General features: G+C 43.5%; 1 protein-coding gene and 1 long non-coding RNA gene across 2 annotated transcripts in view; one reads left to right on the top strand and one right to left on the bottom strand.

Annotated features, from left to right (window-relative positions):
• Positions 1–6,606, top strand: part of acsf3 (acyl-CoA synthetase family member 3) — a 66,933-nt gene extending 60,327 nt beyond the window's left edge. Inside the window, exon 12 of the mRNA XM_061814958.1 lies at positions 5,220–6,606. Coding sequence (XP_061670942.1) covers positions 5,220–5,234 — 15 coding nt within the window. The 3' untranslated portion in view covers positions 5,235–6,606. The remainder of the gene's footprint in view (positions 1–5,219) is intronic.
• A 4,217-nt stretch (positions 6,607–10,823) lies between these two features.
• On the bottom strand, positions 10,824–13,707 carry LOC133497799 (uncharacterized). The gene is made up of 3 exons (XR_009794110.1): positions 13,624–13,707; positions 12,520–12,570; positions 10,824–11,889 (listed from the first exon to the last, which is right to left on the bottom strand). It is a non-coding gene; the product is annotated as an uncharacterized LOC133497799 (long non-coding RNA).
• Between the last annotated feature and the right edge of the window lie 4,751 nt (positions 13,708–18,458).

Below are 18,458 nucleotides of genomic sequence, written 5' to 3'. Positions count from 1 at the left end.
GGGTCTTGGGGGAAGTAGCTTCAGCAGGGATACCTAGACTTCTCTTTCCCTAGCCACTTCTTCCAGCTCTTCCAGAGGGACCCAGGGGCATTCCCACACCAGCCGAGAGACGTTGTCTCTCTAGCGTGTCCCCGGGGTCTCTTTCCGGTGGGACATGCCCGGAACACCTCACCAAGGAGGTGTCAGGATTAGATGCCCAAGCCACGAAATCTGGTTCCTCTCAATGCGGAGGAGCAGCGGCTTGACACTGAGCCCCTCCTGGATGACCGAGCTTCTCACCCTATCTCTTAAGGGAGAGCCCGGACACTCTGCGGAGGAAACTCATTTCGGTCGCTTGTATCCGGGATCTGGTTCTTTTGGTCACGACCCACATCTCGTGGCCATAGGTAAGGGTAAAAATGTCGGTCGACCAGTAAATTGAGAGTTTCGCCTTTCGACTTAGCTCCTTCTTTACCACAACAAACCGATATAAAGCTTGCATCACTGCAGACACTGCACCGATCTGTCTGTCAATCTCCTGCTCCATTCTTCCCTCACTCGTGAACAAGACCCCCAGATACTTGAACTCCTCCACTTGGGGCAGGATCTCATCCCCAACCCAGAGACGGCACGCCACTCTTTTCCAACTCAGGACCATGGTCTCAGATTTGGAGGTGCTGATTCTCATCCGAGCCGCTTCACACTCGGCTGCAAATTGCTCCAGTGAGTGTTGGAGATCACGGCTTGATGAAGCCAACAGAACCACATCATCTGCAAAGAGCAGAGATACGATGCTGAGGTCACCAAATCGGACACCTTCTATGCCTTGACTGCGCCTAGAAATTCTGTCCATAAAAGTTGTGAACAAAATCAGTGACAACGGGCAGCCTTGGCGGAGTCCAACTCTCACCAGAAACAAGTCCGACTTCTTTCCAGCAATGCGGACCAAACTCTGACAGCGGTCATACTGGGACCGAACAGCTTGTATCAGGGGGCTCAGTACGCCATACTCTTCAAGAACACCCTGCAAGACTCCCCGCGGGACACAGTCGAACGCTTTCTCCAAGTCCACAAAACACATGTAAACTGGTTGGGCAAACTCCCACGCACCCTCGAGGATCCTGCCAAGGGTGTAGAGCTGGTCCACTGTTCCACGGCCAGGACGAAAACCACATTGCTCCTCATGGATCTGAGATTCGACTTCCTCACGAACCCTCCTCTCCAGCATCCCTGAATAGACCTTACCAGGGAGGCTGAGGAGTGTTGTCCCCCTATAGTTTGAACACACCGTCCATTCCGCCTTCTTGAAAAGGGGAACCACCACCCCCAGTCTGCCAATCCAGAGGCACTGTCCCCAATGTCCATGCGATGTTGCAGACGTGTGTCAATCAGGACAGCCCCACAACATCCAGAGCCTTTAGGAACTGCGGGTGAATCTCATCCACCCCTGGGGCCCTGCCACCAAGGAGCTTTTTAACCACCTTGGTAACCCCAACCCCAGAGATAGAATATCCCGCCTCAGAGCACCCAGACTCAGCTTCCTTGTAGGAAGGCATGTTGGTGGAATTGAGGAGGTCTTCGAAGTATTCTCCCCACTGACTCACAACATCCCGAGTTGAGGTCAGCAGTACCCCATCCCCACTATACACAGTGTTAACGGTACACTTCTTCCCCCTCTTGAGATGCCAGACGGTGGACCAGAATTTTCTTGAAGCCGTCCTGAAGTCATTCTCCATGACCTCACCGAACTCCTCCCGCAGCCGGATTTTTGCCTCAGCGACCACCGAAGCTGCATTCCGCTTGGCCAGCCGGTACTCATCAGCTGCCTCGGGAGTCCCGCAGGCTAAAAATGCCCGATAGGACTTCTTCATCTTGACACCATCCCTCACTGTTGGTGTCCACCAATGTGTTCTGTGGGTGCCACTATGAGAGGCACCAACCATCTTACGGCCACAGCTCCAGTGGGCCGCCTCAGCAATGGAGGCACAGAACATCGCCCACTCGGACTCAATGTCCCCCACCTGCCCCAGAACGTGAGCAAAGTTCTTTCGGAAGTGGGAGTTTAAATTCTTTCTAACAGGAGAATCTGCCTGTCGTTCCCAGCAGACCCTCACAATACGTTTGGGCCTGCCACTTTGGACCGGCATCTTCCCCCACCATCGGAGCCAACTCACCACCAGGTGGTGATCAGTTGACAGCTCCGCCCCTCTCTTCACCCGAGTGTCCAAGACATGCAGTCGCATGTCTGGTGACACAACTACAAAGTCGATCATCGAACTGCGGGCTAGGGTGTCCTGGTGCCAGGTGCACATGTGGACACTCCTATGCTTGAACATGGTGTTTGTTATGGACAATCTGTGATGAGCACAGAAGTCCAATAACAAAACACCACTCAGGTTCTGATCAGGGGTCGAGGCGGGGGTGGGGGGGGTGATCCTCTTCCCAATCACACCCTTAGAGGTCTCACTGTCATTGCCCACGTGAGCATTGAAGTCCCCCATCAGAATGATGGAGTCCCCAGAGGTGACACTTTCCAGCACTCCTTCTAAGGACTCCGTAGTAAGTACCTGCTGTTTGGTGCATAAGCAAAAACAACAGTCAGGACCCGTCCCCCTACCTGAAGGCGGAGGGAGGCTACCCTCTCATCCACCGGGTTAAATCCCAATGTACTGGCCCCGAGCCGGGGTAGAATGAGTATATCCACACCTGCTTGGCGTCTCTCATCATGGACAACTCCAGAGTGGAACAGAGTCCAACCGCTCTCAAGAGGAGTGGTGCTAGAGCCCAAGCGGTGCGTAGAGGCGAGTGCGACTATATCTTGTCGGAACTTCTCGACCTCACGGACCAACCCGGGCTCCTTCCCTGCCATAGAGGTGACATTCCATGTCCCTAGAGCTACTTTCTGTAGCCGGGGATCGGATCGCCAAGGTCCTTTGGCCACCGCCCAGCTCACATTGCACCCGACCCCTATGGCCCCTCTCATAGGTGGTGAGCCCGTGGAAAATGGTACCCATGTTACCCTTTCGGGTTGTGCCCGGCCGAGCCCCATGGGTGCATGCCCAGCCACCAGGCGCTCGCCTTCAAGCCACATATCCAGGCCTGGCTCCAGAGTCGGGCCCTGGTTCCCCCCGTCCAGGCAAGGGAAACCAAGATCCAATTTTTTGACTCATCATAGGGGGTTTGGAGTCGTACTTTGTCCGGTCCCTCACCTAGGATCTTTTTGCCATGGGTGACCTTACCAAGGGCATGAAGCCCCAGACAACTTAGCTCCCAGGATCATCGGGACGCACAAACTCCTTCGCCACAATAAGGTGACAGCTCAAGGAGGGGAGGCCTTACTATCTTTCACGAATTTTTGTATTTGATACAATTTGTAACAGCATATATAAAAAAGACAGTAGTCACCATACTTACCTTCAATGTCTGAGGAAATATCCTAAAACTTCAACATTTCTTCAAATTAAATCTGAGCTGGCTGGTTAATAAAGTCAATTAGTGGAATATATCAGTCATTAAAATACTTTATCAAAGGGTTTTTTTTTTTTTTCAAACACCCTGTCTCAGTGCAACAATGAAATCAATGAGAAACCATCCATCCATCCACCCATTTTCTTCACTGCTTATCCTCACAAGGGTCGCGGGGAGTGATGGAGCCTATCCCAGCCAATCACAGGGCACAACAAGACAAACAGCCACACTCACAATCACTACTAGGCGCAATGTAGAGTGTCCAATTAATGTTGAAAGTTTTTAGGAAGTGGGAGGAAACCGACGCAGGCACGGGGAGAACATGCAAACTCCATACAGGCGAGGCTGGGATCAAACCCGGGTCCTCAGAACTGTGAGGCCAACGCTTTACCAGCTGAACCACCGTGCCACCTGGGTGTACTGTATGTATAAAAATAAAATGTACAGTATGTGACATAATCGTTGTGAGAATTATTTGTGTGTGTTGTATTCTTTTTACCATTTTTCATTCATTGCATCTGTACATTGCGTATGTGGGTGTGTACATGTATATTTGTGTGTGCATGTGAGTGTGTGTTTATCCAGCCAACAGCCTTTGTGTGACCATCAGTTATCATTTGATTCGGTTTTTTTTTACGGTTACAATTTTTCCGGGTTCATTAAAGTGTAACATTGCAGTGTTTCGTAATGGCTAAATGCAACAGAAGTAAACACTGATGTGAGTTATATTAGTGATGTATTTAAGTTGCAAGGCCGCTCTTATGGGATATGAGCATGTGCATAGAGGGATGAGCAGCAGGGTGGCCTAACAGAGACAGTTGATGGGGTTAAAAGCGACCACTGTTAGCGGCACAGAAACAAGAAGACAAGTGTCGACAGCGACAGGAAAAAGACGGAGCCTCCCCCATCCGAATTTCGCCCGCACCCCCACCCCACCCCACCGCCGACCACAGACAAGCATATGTGGGCTGACAACATGACATTGCCAGGAAAGAGGAGGCAAAAGAGAGATGAAGACCAAGAGCCAAACTGGCCCTGACATCCCCGATTGTGACAGCTGATGGAGGCAAATTAGCCTCACACATGCATACAACTGTCAACTCTACCCTGAAACCCACCCCCTCCTCTCCTTTACTGCAACCAGCCCTCTCTGCTATTTCACCCCCTCCCCCATCTACTAAAAAAGCCATATAGATTCCTTTTGAATATCTTTCTCTCTATCCCTCCTCCTCCACAGAAACTGTTGTGCGCTCTTAAGAGCTCAGAATTGAAGGCGATGACATTCATGGGCGGGTTTGCATCACACAGAGCTTCTCAATTGTACCTTGTATATTCCTCCAAAGCCACAATGACCCTAACTGCCATAACTGTAGCAACCATATCACCATGCAAGTCAGGAACAATGGAGGCAAGCTGGAAATTTTCTGATTATTTTTTTTTTCTCTCAAAGCAGATATCCATTACTGTAATATGTGTAATCCCCATGAATCAGGTGTCCTCACACAGCCAGACGTCCCCTGTAGTGTTAGCGAGGCACAGAACACACCCAGATGATGGATTAGCTCTGCAGCTATACAATGCATCTTGGTTTCTGGCATTCCTTTTTTTTTTTTTTTAATTATGGATTCTTTTTTTTTTTTTTTTTGTCGTTGAAATTCATTGTTTGAAAAATAATGATGGCAACAGGGCAGAAAGCCATTTTTTGAGAGTACGTCTCCGTCTTGTGTATTTCCTTTAAAGAAACAGAAAGCTGACATTTTACTCTGTGACAGGTAAGAGAAGAGTGAGGGAAGGAGTGTGTGCGCTCGGCCAGGTTTCTTGTGTGCACGTGCCGAGGCAGACTTGCACCCTGGGACGCAATGTCATCGATCGTGCTGCAGGAAGAGGCCTATTATCTCCAGCCATGGTTCAAGCGGGAGAGTCAAGTGTGTCATATTTGTTGGCTCTAATTGGCAACCCGCCCCGCCGGTGAAGGCAGGCTGGGGTGAAAGCACTGCAGCAGAAACTCTTGCACCACCCAGCTTCTCACCTTTGCACACAACACCAGCACCGTTGTGCTGCTTCAGTGCATATGTCTCACTCCCAATATTCGGCTCCAACAGATACAAACAATACAATTACATTAAGATATTGAATAGAATTTAATTAAACTAATTCTATGTCTAATCTGTAAGGATTCAAAACAAACAATGAAATGAGGTTTTTTAAATGCAGATTTGGATAGATATTTCTGTGATAATACAAATCACAGGGTCGGCTTGAGCAGACCCCAACCCAAGTAGCTTTACACTCCTTTGTTGTCTTTTCTACAATACAGAGCATTGAAATGTATTATATTGAGTCTGTCTGCAAGCAGTCTACTTATCCCTCTCCTCTCACCTCCTTTTTATGGTGAAACACTGCCCTCTGCAGGAAAAAAATTAATTGATTTCATCATTCTATCCTTTAAATCCAGCACTTGTGTATTTTATTGAGCATTGTACCAGTAAAGTTTAAAGTTCTCACAGAGGCAAGTGGTTATATAAACGTATAATGAATGATAACAAATGAAAATAATCGTTTGTGTAATTATTTTGAAGCTACAAATTGCATTTAAAAAACTGTCTCTAAAACCTGAAAGTAGATCATGAGTAAAATGATCTTTTGAAAAATGTAATTCTAATTGTAATTTTAAAATTTGTGATGGCGAGGACTAAAATCAAATTACATTCAGATGTTGCTAGAAACCCCACAACATCATTCCTTTAATTAGCAGAACATCCGTCCAATCATCCATGTTCCTCGTTGCTTATCCTCACAAGGGTCGCGGGAGTGCTGGAACCTATCCCAGCTGTTAAGGGGCAGGAGGGAGGGTACACCCTGAACTGGTGGCCAGCCAAACACAGGGCACATGGAGACAAACAACAGTTGCACTCACAATCACACCTAGGGGCAATTTGGAGTCTCCAATTAATGTTGCATGTTTTGGGGATGTGGGAGGAAACCGGAGTAACCGGAGAAACCTCACATGGGCTCTAGGAGAACATGAAAACTGCACTGCAATGTGATTCAATGAGTGAGAGGTGACTGGCTGCTAGATCCAATGACACAATTCACATACTGTCCATACGTACTTAAGCAGCTCGTCATTCAACATTTACAATGACAGCAACCTTATATGCAGCCCACCAGTGGTGTGGAGTTAGCAAAGTGGTCTGGGGATAGTAAAGTGAAGACGAGCGAGACTCACTATTTATGGTTACCCTTGTGGTTCAAGCAAAAGAGTGAAAAAAAGAAATGCTCTTATTTTAAGATGTAATGACTGTCAAGAGTATGTGCAAAATGCAATAAAGGCGGTGAAACTGGATGAGATTTTCTCTTTTTCCAGTGAGACAGGTCTGGTCTGAAAAACGTGTTGTCAAGCCAAAGTAGAAAGCGACTTTACGGAAGGATGTGGATGGAATGGAAGCTTGACTACCTTAAGCGTCATTTGAAAGCAATTAGAATTATACACAGATGTAAGTTGTCTATGGGAATCGGTACTTCGTTGGGGGAGAGAGAAAATAAACGAGCTGACACTGGGAATCTAATTGAAGCCAGAGCAAGTTCTAATCCTCATTGACAATCTGCTGTTAGTTTAACAAATAAGCAATCACATGAGAAAGTACCTGAGTACACCAGAAAGCTGATGTAGCAAAAGGTCCATCCATCCATCCATCCATCCATTCATCCATCCATCCATTTTCTTAGCCGCTAGTTTTTGCAGCAAAAGTTATGCCTTTGAATTTTTTAATTCAATAAGTCAATGTAATCGATCAATTAATCAGTCAATTAGTCATGTTTAAGTTCCACCTTGACACAACTTCATAATGGTTGAAAGCACAGAATACAGTGCACAAAATCTAGTTCTGTATTTTAAATACAAGAAGCAAGATAGCATTCGCCATCAAACTGGGAGCATCATTCAGTTGTTAGCATGTACTTCAAAAGAATATTGTGCAAGCAAAAATTCTGTACTACAATAAGAAAAACAGATGGGGATATGATTGTGAATTAAAAAAAAAACTAAACAAATTTGGAAACAGGCTTTCAAATCTATAGTTTATAGTTGTCTTGGTTTGATTAGCAATGTATTTTTTGTGTAGTTAAAAGAACAAAAGTTTGCTGACATTTTCATTGTAAGTTTGCAAAAACCTAAATGTGTTTTTTCCTTGAAAAGTGTTCTAATGTTGATGTAAAAGCTGCAATCTGATTCATTTAATAATCCATGAAACTTCAATGGATGACATGTCTGATGTTGCTCATACTGGTCCAAGACACCGCTCAGGAGTTTGCTCAGATACCCAAAACATAAGAGGGAACATCGACCGTCATCATAAAATAACTGCGTAGAATGCTGGCCAACTAGCTAGCACCTGCCTCACAGTTTTGTAGACCCAGATTCAAATCAGGCCTCGCCTGGGTGGAGTTTGCATGTTCTCCCCCTGCTGCATGGCTTTTCTCCAGGTACTCTGGTCCCCTCGCACATCCTCAAAACATGCATGGTAGGTTTATTGAAGACTCTAAATTGGCCTTAGTTGTGAATCTGAGTGCAAACGGTTGTTTGTGTCTATGTGCCCTGCCATTGGCTGGCAACTACTTTGGGGTGAACCCCACCTCCTGCACGATGACAGCTGGAATTGGCGGCTCAGAAAATAGATTGGTGGATGGTTACTTGCTTACTTACTTTACAAGGTTCTGAATGAGTATCTTATATATTTTATACGTGTACAAGTTTTGACATTTCGGAAGAAAAACTCCTATTGCATCCATGTCAGTAGTAACCATTTAAGTCAAGTCCAAGAGCCCCTTTCTTCCTTTAATTGCAAATCTTGATCAATTCCAAGACATAAAATTCATGGACTGCCCATTCCCTTTCTCTCCCTCTCTCTTTTTTTTTTATTGTCAGTTGTAGGACTCCATACGGATGATATTGTAAAACGTTTTTTTAAGTACCAAGTATGAGAAGCTGAGAATTGCTGCTGAGTGTAGCCCAAAATATTCCTTTTGAGTCCCTTACTGTCCATAAAGCTGCATTCCATTTAGATAATGTAACTCAAGTGCGTGTATAATGTGAAAGTGAACAACCAGCAACGCTGATGATGTACATCGATGATGTACACACACTGTCAGGATCTTTTGAAATGTGTTTTGTCCTACACAGCCCATAACCTAAACCAATAGCCATCATGGCTAAAGCCAAGTGAAGAATAAAAACTTATTTAATGAGGCAGCATAAAGCAAGAACATGATCTTTCAATATGAGTGATTTCCCCCCCGTATCAAAATCATACTGCTGGGGATATAATGTATAATTCCGATTATAAATAACGTGAGGTCATTGTCAAATTTCAAACTGTCACAGTACTGAATTGTCACACTACATTTATAATTTCCCTTTAGATCTGATTTGAAATACACATTTCAAATGTCCCTTTTTTTAAAAAAAAAAATGTTGTCCATTAAAATCATCAATTGTAGAGAATTTCACCTAAATCTAGGACTCTAATTACACAAACTACAAGAGCAGAAGAGAAGAAAAATGAGAACATCTAGTTTCCGGAACAAAAGTTTGGAAATTGTAGTTTTTATGTACTTCAGCAGCAGAACACGATTGTTTTGAAGGTTAAAACGAAACTAACAACAACAAAAAATCTTGTTTACTGGAGCTTCTGAAAAGGTTCTTTGACAACAATAAAATATACAACTTTCATTGATGTTGTCAGAGAGGTGTTACTGTTTGGTAAGTTTAATATTATTGATAACTCCCAAGTAATTACAGTAAATGGGGCGACCAGAATGTTATGAACAGTTCTCATTAGGACAAAGTGTAGTTGTACAATACCACAGTAATATTGTAAGTTTCTTTCGGCTTGTCCCGTTAGGGGTCGCCACAGTGAAATGCTCATATCTGTTTGGCACAGTTTTTACGCCGGATGCCCTTCCTGACGGAACCCCTCTCGGGGAGTGGAGGCCCCAGTGGGATACAAACTCACAACACGTGGTTTACTAAACCAATGCTCTAACCACTGAGCTACAGGGCCTCCAGGTACAATACCACAGTAATACACTTCATAGATTACTTTTAGACATATTTTAATAGACGTGCATTGGATCTCATTAGATTGTGAGAAAAACATGTTTATAAAACAGTGTCCAGCCTCTGTATTTAAATAGTTGAAATACCTACTTGGCCTTTATTTGAAGTCTCCGCAATTGTTCTGATGTTTGAGCAGTAACATTCCAAAGCAAATCCAATGTGACATGACCTCTTGTCACAACCAAAAGTGGGCAGATTGTTTTTTGGGGGGTTTTGCTGGCTGGATGAAACATGGTTGAGTCTAACTGAACCCTGATGAATGCTATAGGTAAGGCCCAGGTAACGATGATGTAGAAAAACTGATGGACTGGATTTGCTTTCCTTTTGTTCTGCGTAACATATCTGCCATTTCACATTGTCACACGCACACACAGCTGTCATTGGGCAGGTTGCGGGGTACACCCTGAACTGGTGGGCACGTAGGGACAGACAACAGTTGCACTCACAATCACATCTAGGGGAAATTTAGAGTGTCCAATTAATGTTGCATGTTTTTGGAATGTGGGAAGAAAGAGTCCTCGGAGAAAACTCATGCAGGTACAGGGAGAACATGCAAACGCCACACAGGGAGGACTGGGATTGAACCCGGGTCCCAAGAGATGTGAGGCCAACGTTTTCTAGCTGCGCCACTGTGCCCCTCAAGGCCACTAGTTAGAGTATTTTAACCTTGAACTGCAGTAATGACAAATGACTCGTCACAAACATAGAGACATCAAGGATAATCAAGAGTAACGTGGATCAGAAAGCAGAAGAAGTGTTGTGGTTAAATGTTTTGCATATGTGAGGGCACTGAGTGCAATAGGTATTGAGGATATGTGTGCAACTTTCTGACTTGGTTAAAAGTTTAAAATAAAAGAGAAATTCAGGCACAAAGAAAGTGGTCATCTTTTCTTAAGGTGCAAAAAAATCCCTGTATGCAATTCTAAATGAGGTACATTTACATGGCTAAAGCTTCATTATTTAAAACTTCTGAACACTTACAACATAACTAGATAAATGGTCTCTACCACCTGTGGTTGTGTAATAGTAGGCTCATAATCTTTTTACATGATGACTTGTGAAGAAAAAGGGAGACTCATCCAGCCAAAATAATGATTTGTTGACATGAATAATATACTTCACCTGGAGATTATAAATAAGAAAAAGACGTACCATGGATGTCGTGGTTCTGTAACCAACATCGGTGCTAAGATCATGTATATAATAGAGTATATGCATGAGCAAAAAAAAAAAAAAAAAGAGAAAGAAAAAATGCAGTTTTGAAAAACCTTTTTTGGTGAGACAAAGGGGTAAGCCAGTGTAACAAATTTCACTCTTTGAAAAATAATTTCTACAAGATTTTGGTTATGTTTGCATCAATTAATTATCAAGCCGACAATACCTTGCAGTTGATATCTTCACAAGATAACTATTTTTAATGAAATACTTTTGGGGGGAAAGAACAGAGGGGAATCTCCTGCTTGAAAACATGAATTCAACTTTTGTCACCTCAGCATTAAATTACAATGTCAGTTAAACTGCCCTCTATAGTACAGTATACTGCGTATGCTGTATGTAGTGCCCGTAAGAATACTGTACATCAGAATGAATGATTGTTTGGTGTTACACAGTTGAAACCAGATGTTTTAAGAGATTATGGTAGTGTTCATAAGAATCCTTTTTTTCCTTCGTTGTCTGAAATTAAATAAGTAAATGTTTCCCATTTTAGGTCAATTAGGGTAACCAAATTCATTTGTATTCACCAAATACCGGAATAATTATTTCTTAAGATAATTTTCCCATTACTTTCCTCAAAGTTCACATACAGTAAAATTACTACGGTTTCAATTTGGGAAAACACATATCATTTCCTTTGAAAGCATTTCATAATGATCAATTGCTGCGCGTACAATGAAATTGACAGTGTCGGTATTAAAGTCTTCGTGATGCTAGATGTTCGCTCACGCAAATAGTCTTGATTGTCACATAAATTTGTTACATGTTAACCATGTATGCCCATTCTGCATCGATATGTAGTGGAAGAAACCAAAGCAAAAAATAAAGACAGTTTCATGTGTTTTTCTATCACACACGATTGTTTTTTTTTCTTTTAGTGGAAACAAAAAAAGTTTACTGACTTCATTGACTGACAAAAGCAGTGTCTGTGTCTGCACCACCAACAGCTGCCTCACTTCTTTCTTCATCCATCTGCGGGTTGCCAAGGCAGTGAGTGACAGCACATGTGCTGGGGTGCATAGGAGGGCCGCAGCTGAAATTCTAACCCCTACCCCGCGACGTGAGACATGCCCTGGCTATGGCCAGGGAGGAGCTCTGAGGGACAGATGCTGGGAGAAGGAAAGAGGGAGAGACAGAACGGAAAGAGAGAAGGGCAAGTTTTAGGCTTGAAGAGTGTGGCGCTTGTACAGAGTCGCTCAATGAGTCAAGTTGTTCTCGGAGAAGATCAGAACTTAAACAGATTCTGTTGAATCTTGAGCTTCTACATTCACGGGCTGACGATGGCCAGGAGCATGTTGACAGCATGTGTGCTGGCTGCTGTGATTTGGCAGGTAAAACAAATCTTCATTTCATCATCATTCAAATACTTCCAGTTCTTTAACACTGAAGTGCCTGTCACTACTTATAGTATATAATTTCCTTATATATATATATATATATATATATATATATATATGCAAAAAAAATTGAGTTAGCATAATAAATATACAGCTAAACTACATCTATATCTTTAACATTCTGAATTCAGGCATTGATTTGTCCTTTCGTTCAACTTGTAAGACTCTGAATTCATCCGCCACACTTACCTCAATATTCATGGCCTTTAGCTGCCCCTGCTTTTCCAGTTATGCAGTTTATAGCATGTTCCTACATGAGTGATATTTGCAGCCAATTTCCATTTTACATAGACACACAATTCACTGTGTAATAAGCAGTTGAAATTGATGTAAACATTTTACCTCGGTTGGCTCCAGATGCATGCGAATGACTCAGGGCATTGTTTGAAGCACCTGTCAGCAGACCATTATGAGAATGGATGACAATGTAAACTGACATATTACCAATAGCACCACCAGGGATCATTAGTCTTTCTCTATGTTTGGAAAAATAATGGAGCCCAGATTGGTGGGTGAGTTTGCCTCCAGTGAGTCTTTGGAAGAGATCTTTAAAAATCATCTATGATATTGCGGCTGGATACAAAAGTCATATTCATTCATATTTTCATTACCTTAAATATTACTCTAGTTAGCCCAAAGGTTTTCTTTAAAAGTTGGCCTAGTATGCCTCTGTAATGCTTTTACAAAATACCGATTCCATATGTCGTACTGTATTCTGATTAACAATTTGTACCCAAGTGACTTATTTAATGCCGCTTTTTCTTTGAAGAGGAATCAATGAGATGCTCAAAGTATTTGTAGCTATACGAAATGCTATTATAAACCTATCAAACGTGGTGTTCCACTACATAATGATGCAACGTTAAGGCAATGGTCGGGGAGGGGTACAAGTGACCCCAACAAAGTCACCAGGCAAACTTTCTGACACTTTCCAAACACACATAAATATCATGAGAGTGAAATCAAGAGTGCTACTAAACTACTTGAGATTTAAAAAATTACATTTTCCCATTGTTGCAAAGTTGTGATTCACTTTTATAGAATTTAACAACAGCAAAGATTAGTTTTGCCAGGGGAAAAAATAGCCTCTGAGAACATTTGGACAGTATATATCTTTAAATCCTGCTAAAATTTTGTTTGCCATCCAGCCAAAGCCGTTTTCTTGCCATAGCGTCTGCCAGACAGAGGCGGAACTCCACTGTATTTGTGTACTGTCACGTCCCATCGGATCGAGAGTAGGACCCAAATGCAGGAACTCGGAAGACGCAAGGTAGTTCAAGAAGAGACACGTTTATTAAATGCAGAGGTAGGGGATCGAGCAGGCAGTCCGGTGCAGCAGCGGTAGTTGGGACGTCGGGCGAAGAGAGCAGGTGAGCGGACAGGCAGGAGTCGGTACACGGGAAAAACAATCTAAGCAGGCAGAAGTAACGAAGGAGTCAGGCTTACAAGGTTGGTCGGAGAACGGACGAAGGTCGGTACACACAGGTTCAATCAGGGATACCGGAGCACGCGAACGGGACATGAAGATCATACGAACTGGCCCCGGCCAGTTGTCATCGCGGTCATATAAATCCACAGCATAATCAGGCTGCATGAGGCGCAGGTGTGCACCTTCCAATCAGCGCACCTGCGCGGACACCCGCACAGCTCGTGCTGAAGCGGCACGATCATGACATGTACAGAATAAAAGACTGGCCAGGTTGGAAAGAAGTAACATTTCTTGTCGCTTTCAGACTATCTTCCATTTGGGTACTTAGTATGCCTCTGTACTGTACTGTACTGTACTGGAAAAAAAAAAGAAAAAATCAGAATACTTTATCTTTATTTGATCCTCCATTTGGCTGGTGACCAGTTCAAGCTGTTCCCTGCATCCTGCCCGAAATCAAGTGAGCACACCTGCGATCCTAGTAAGGATAATCAGTTCAATCCATCCATCCATCCATTATCGACCGTCTTTCCGGGTTGGGTCACGGGGGAAGTAGCTTCAGCAGGGATAACCAGATTTCCCTTTCCCCAGCCACTCCTTCCAGCTCTTCCAGGGGGATCCTGAGGCGTTCCCAAGCCACCCGAGAGACATAGTCTCTCCAGCGTATTCTGGGTCGTCCTCGGGGTCTCTTTCCGGTGTGACATGCCCAGAACACCTCACCAGGGAGGCGTCCAGGAGGCATCCGAATCAGATTCCCCAGCCACCTCATCTGGCTACTCTCAATGCGGAGGAGTAGGGGCTCGACACTGAGCCCCTCCTGGATGACCGAGCTTCTCTTCTTCTTCTCTTCTAATCGGTTCATTTGTAAATATTCTGTTTGTGGATGAGTGAGCACGGGAATTTATTTTTGAGACAAACATAACAGTTTTTAAGATATTCACACAGACACAAGTTGATAATAAGAAGGGCCGTCCCTCCATCTGCTCAACGGCAGTGTTAAGGAGTGTTACTCGGAAAATTTAAGGATCGCGACTTAAACTTCCTGGAAACAAATTTTCCCCCTGTCGGTGCAGCATGTGTATGCTGAAATAGTAAGAGAGTGAGCTACTAAGCCACAAAAACAGATTTGTTCTCTTTCAAACTAATGTGATAGAAATCTTAAATAGTTCATAGTTCATTACATTTAGTTCAAACAAAATCATTATACAGTAGTTACCATTTTTAAATTATTTAGTGTCATTATTGTACTTTCAAAAATGGTTTTCAATGGGGCAATATTTTGTAAGGATACAATAGCCTCAATGTCTCCATCCATTTTCTGACTCACTCATCCTCACAAGTGGTCATGGGAGTGTTGGAGTCGATCCTAGCTATCCCTGGGCAGGAAGCGGGGTACACACTGAACTGGTTCCCAGCCAGTCGTAGGGAACATCGAAACAAACACGCATTCCCACTAACAATCACAGCTAGGGGCAATTCAGACTCTGTCCAATCAATGCATATTTTTGGGATGTGGGAGGAAACCGGAGTACCCAGAGAAAACATGCAAACTCCACACAGGCATGGCTGGGATTTGAACCCCGGTCCTCAGAACTGTGATGCTAACGCTCTAACTGGTCACTCCACCATGCGCCGAGCCTCGATCCAATGAAAGGTATTTTTCAAGTGTTACCTGATATCTTTCAGTTGTGCTTCAATGCACTCACTCCCTTCTTCGAGGGCCGGCTGTTTTTATACGAGTGGTGTTGAAGCAGGCTGGTGGATGTTTGGGAGTAACGGGTGGTAATCACAGCTGTTCCCAGATGCATACGTGATGCCATTTGTCCCGCCCTGTAATCCCCCTTGCAAAAAGAGGAGTGGGCCGCTTTGGGACCATGAAATCAGGTACAAATCAAGAGTGCGTATAGCAGCTGGGACGACGGTCTCAGTCATCGGAAACAATCAGTCAAAGGGTTTAAAGCCTGAGGCGACGACGCCATTCTGAAAACAGAAAAGAACTTTGTTGAATTTTGTGGTTTACAGTGTTTTAGAACCTGAAAATAAACACTCAGTCGGTAGATACATGTGTCCAATATGCAAGTTATGGATACCGATTAGTGGAAGAGGTCAAGGAAGATGTTGACCATTGTGTGTCAATTAAAGAATCATCCAGCAATCCATTTCTATACCACTGATCCAGTTCAGGGTCATGGAATATGGAGTCTATTCTGGGTGACTGGGTGAAAGACAGGCTACACACTGGATTGGCCAAACAGTCAATTATAGAGCACATATTGACACGGACAACCATTCACATTTACGCGATTGCTGGGAATTAATGTCAGGCGAGTGAACCACCGAACCATCGGTGACTCATCAACCAGTCGCATTCTTTAAATCAAAACAAATCATGAAAGACTCTATTCACATTGTTAACAGACCACTTTCATGAGCATATCTGCCCTACTTACATCTTATTCTTTTAATTGTGTGATGCATTCTTAAAGTGGTGTGACATCTGCTCCAAGGGGCCTCACACACACGTGTGGCACCAAAAATAGTGTATCCATGCCAGTCAGTCATGACTTAGCAAAGAATAGAGGCGCAGGACCGACAGTGTTACAGAGTGCTTTGCTTGCTCTGTGTGTGTGTGTGAGTGTGCGTGTGTGCGTGTGTGTGTGTGGTGTGTGTGTGTGTGTGTGTGTGTGTGTGTGTGTGTGCGTGTGCTTGTCTAAGTAGACATACAGAAGTGACCTAGGACCACCTGTGTGACCTCTAGGCCTGTCCTCAAAGACACTTCATGGCATGGCTCAGCTGCACAGAATTTTCATGGTTGACAGTTGAACTTCCTAATAAATGGGAGAGCTTTATTACTTTTTTTCAGTCGTCGTAAATAGAAATGGATTGTTCTTGCATATTTTATTATTTTTGTTCAGTGTGGGTTAAGCTAAAAAAATAATAATAATGCTAATCGTTTGTTTGAATGAATGTTGAGAAGTATTTGTATAGATATATGTGGTCAACGGACCCTATTCTGGCCAAGTGGAAACGTTATCCGTGTAACTTCTACAGACAGTGTCTTCATCGGGGTTGGGTGTAAACTGGACCCTAATCCCAGCTGACTCCAGGCGAGAGGCCAGGAGGTACTGGACTGGATGCCAGTCAATCACTGGGTAAAAACAACCAATGTTAGTCACAGCATACAAACAAAACACCTAAATTCTTCAGTTAACCCAACATGCATGATTATAGAATGCCAGAGTGCCCAGAAATCACCTACGCAAACTTGAAGTCAGAGCCAAGATCCCAACCCTGAGGCTCAGAACTGTGAGGTGGACATACCTCATCAGTCTATTCCAACGTGCTACCAAAATAGAGTTACCGAGTCAAACATACTTAATGTAAGATCATTAAGCAGGATCAAGATCATTCAAACAATGGATCCTTCTGACAGTTTTTTAAGAGTAAAAAAAAAAGAGCCAGTTTTGTCATCTAGCGTCAAAGTACACCGAGCGATCACATCTCCAAATATTGCTGAACTTAATGAACACTGTGATCACTTACTAACGCTTGCTGTTGTGGAATATAGCCTCCAAACAAGTTGTCTGTTCTTCTTTAAGGACTGGGGGTCAAAGGCCACATTGTAAAAGTACCTGGGAAAAGCTTCTATAACACTTCGACTGTGTGTAGTGTCATCACTCAGCCTGTCGCAGAGGGCTGCCATTCGTCTAATTGGTAACGTGACCCCTTGGTGTGACTGCAACCTGGTCTGGAGAAAACATTATCGAAGTGGTGGCGACTGGAAAGTATCCAAAAGACAGTCACCTAAAGGGCGTACTGCTGGGACAAGACAATAATGAATGAGGCGAGAAATTTGAGTGAAACACCAGATCGCTTTCTATCTGTTGTTACTGGAGCAAAATAAAATGTGTTACTTATTACAATGCTCTATTTTGAGTGCCATCGTCATTGAGGTATTGTAGTAGTTTATGTCATTGGTATTGTTGTATACTGTTAACTACAACCTCATTGATGAAAGACAGATTTCTAATACAGCTCTTGTACTACATGTCAGTATGATGTGAAGATGTAAAAATCAATGAGACTTTTAATTTAAACACAACATTGCATACCACATTTCACTAAAATAACAATAAAGAAGCCAGGCTGTGTCACTGGGCGAGTTGAGGGATCGACCATCAGCTTGTTGCAGATGGTGCTGGGGATGAATTTGTGTGGATTGTAACAACCCCAAGAATGAATGTGTAAACATGTATCTTTGAGTGTGTAGATGACAATGACTGCAAATAGACAGGGTGGCGAGTATAGAGGACTCCAAAGGTGCCCCCTGACTTGACCCTACAAATGCCAGCCATCACAGCCATTCCTCTGGCACATCAGGGACGGGGAATCAGGGACGATGATCACTGGTTTTGACAACCCCGCCACAAAAAAAGCCATTTCAAAACAGCTAGGGTTATGTCTATTTTGTTTCGATATATGTTTTGACATTTCACCCACAGAAACCGTAATGATTGAATTATGTGTCAAATTCTTGTTAGCTTCAAGACATCTGATGCATATCAATGAGCAAAGGAGTTTTCTTTTAATTGATATTATCACCTACGGCATCACAGTGGGATATTGTGAGGTCCCTGTGTGTAGTTTGTATTAATCTGCAGGCTTGGGTGGGTTTTCTCAGTTTCCTAACATTGCAAAAACATGCATGTTATATTCATTGAGGGCAGAAAATTGTCCGTAGGTCTGAATCTCAATGTGAAAGATTGTTTGCTTATATATGGCCCGTAATTGGCTCTCAACCAGTCCCTCTAAAGTCAGCTGGCATGGACTCCAGCTAACCCTAAAAAGGACGGGT

Source organism: Syngnathoides biaculeatus, chromosome 3 (assembly GCF_019802595.1).
Source record: "Syngnathoides biaculeatus isolate LvHL_M chromosome 3, ASM1980259v1, whole genome shotgun sequence".
In the NCBI taxonomy this organism is placed as follows: domain Eukaryota; kingdom Metazoa; phylum Chordata; class Actinopteri; order Syngnathiformes; family Syngnathidae; genus Syngnathoides; species Syngnathoides biaculeatus.
The sequence above is the reverse complement of the archived record's forward strand: the minus strand, read 5'-3'. Positions and strand labels throughout refer to the sequence as shown.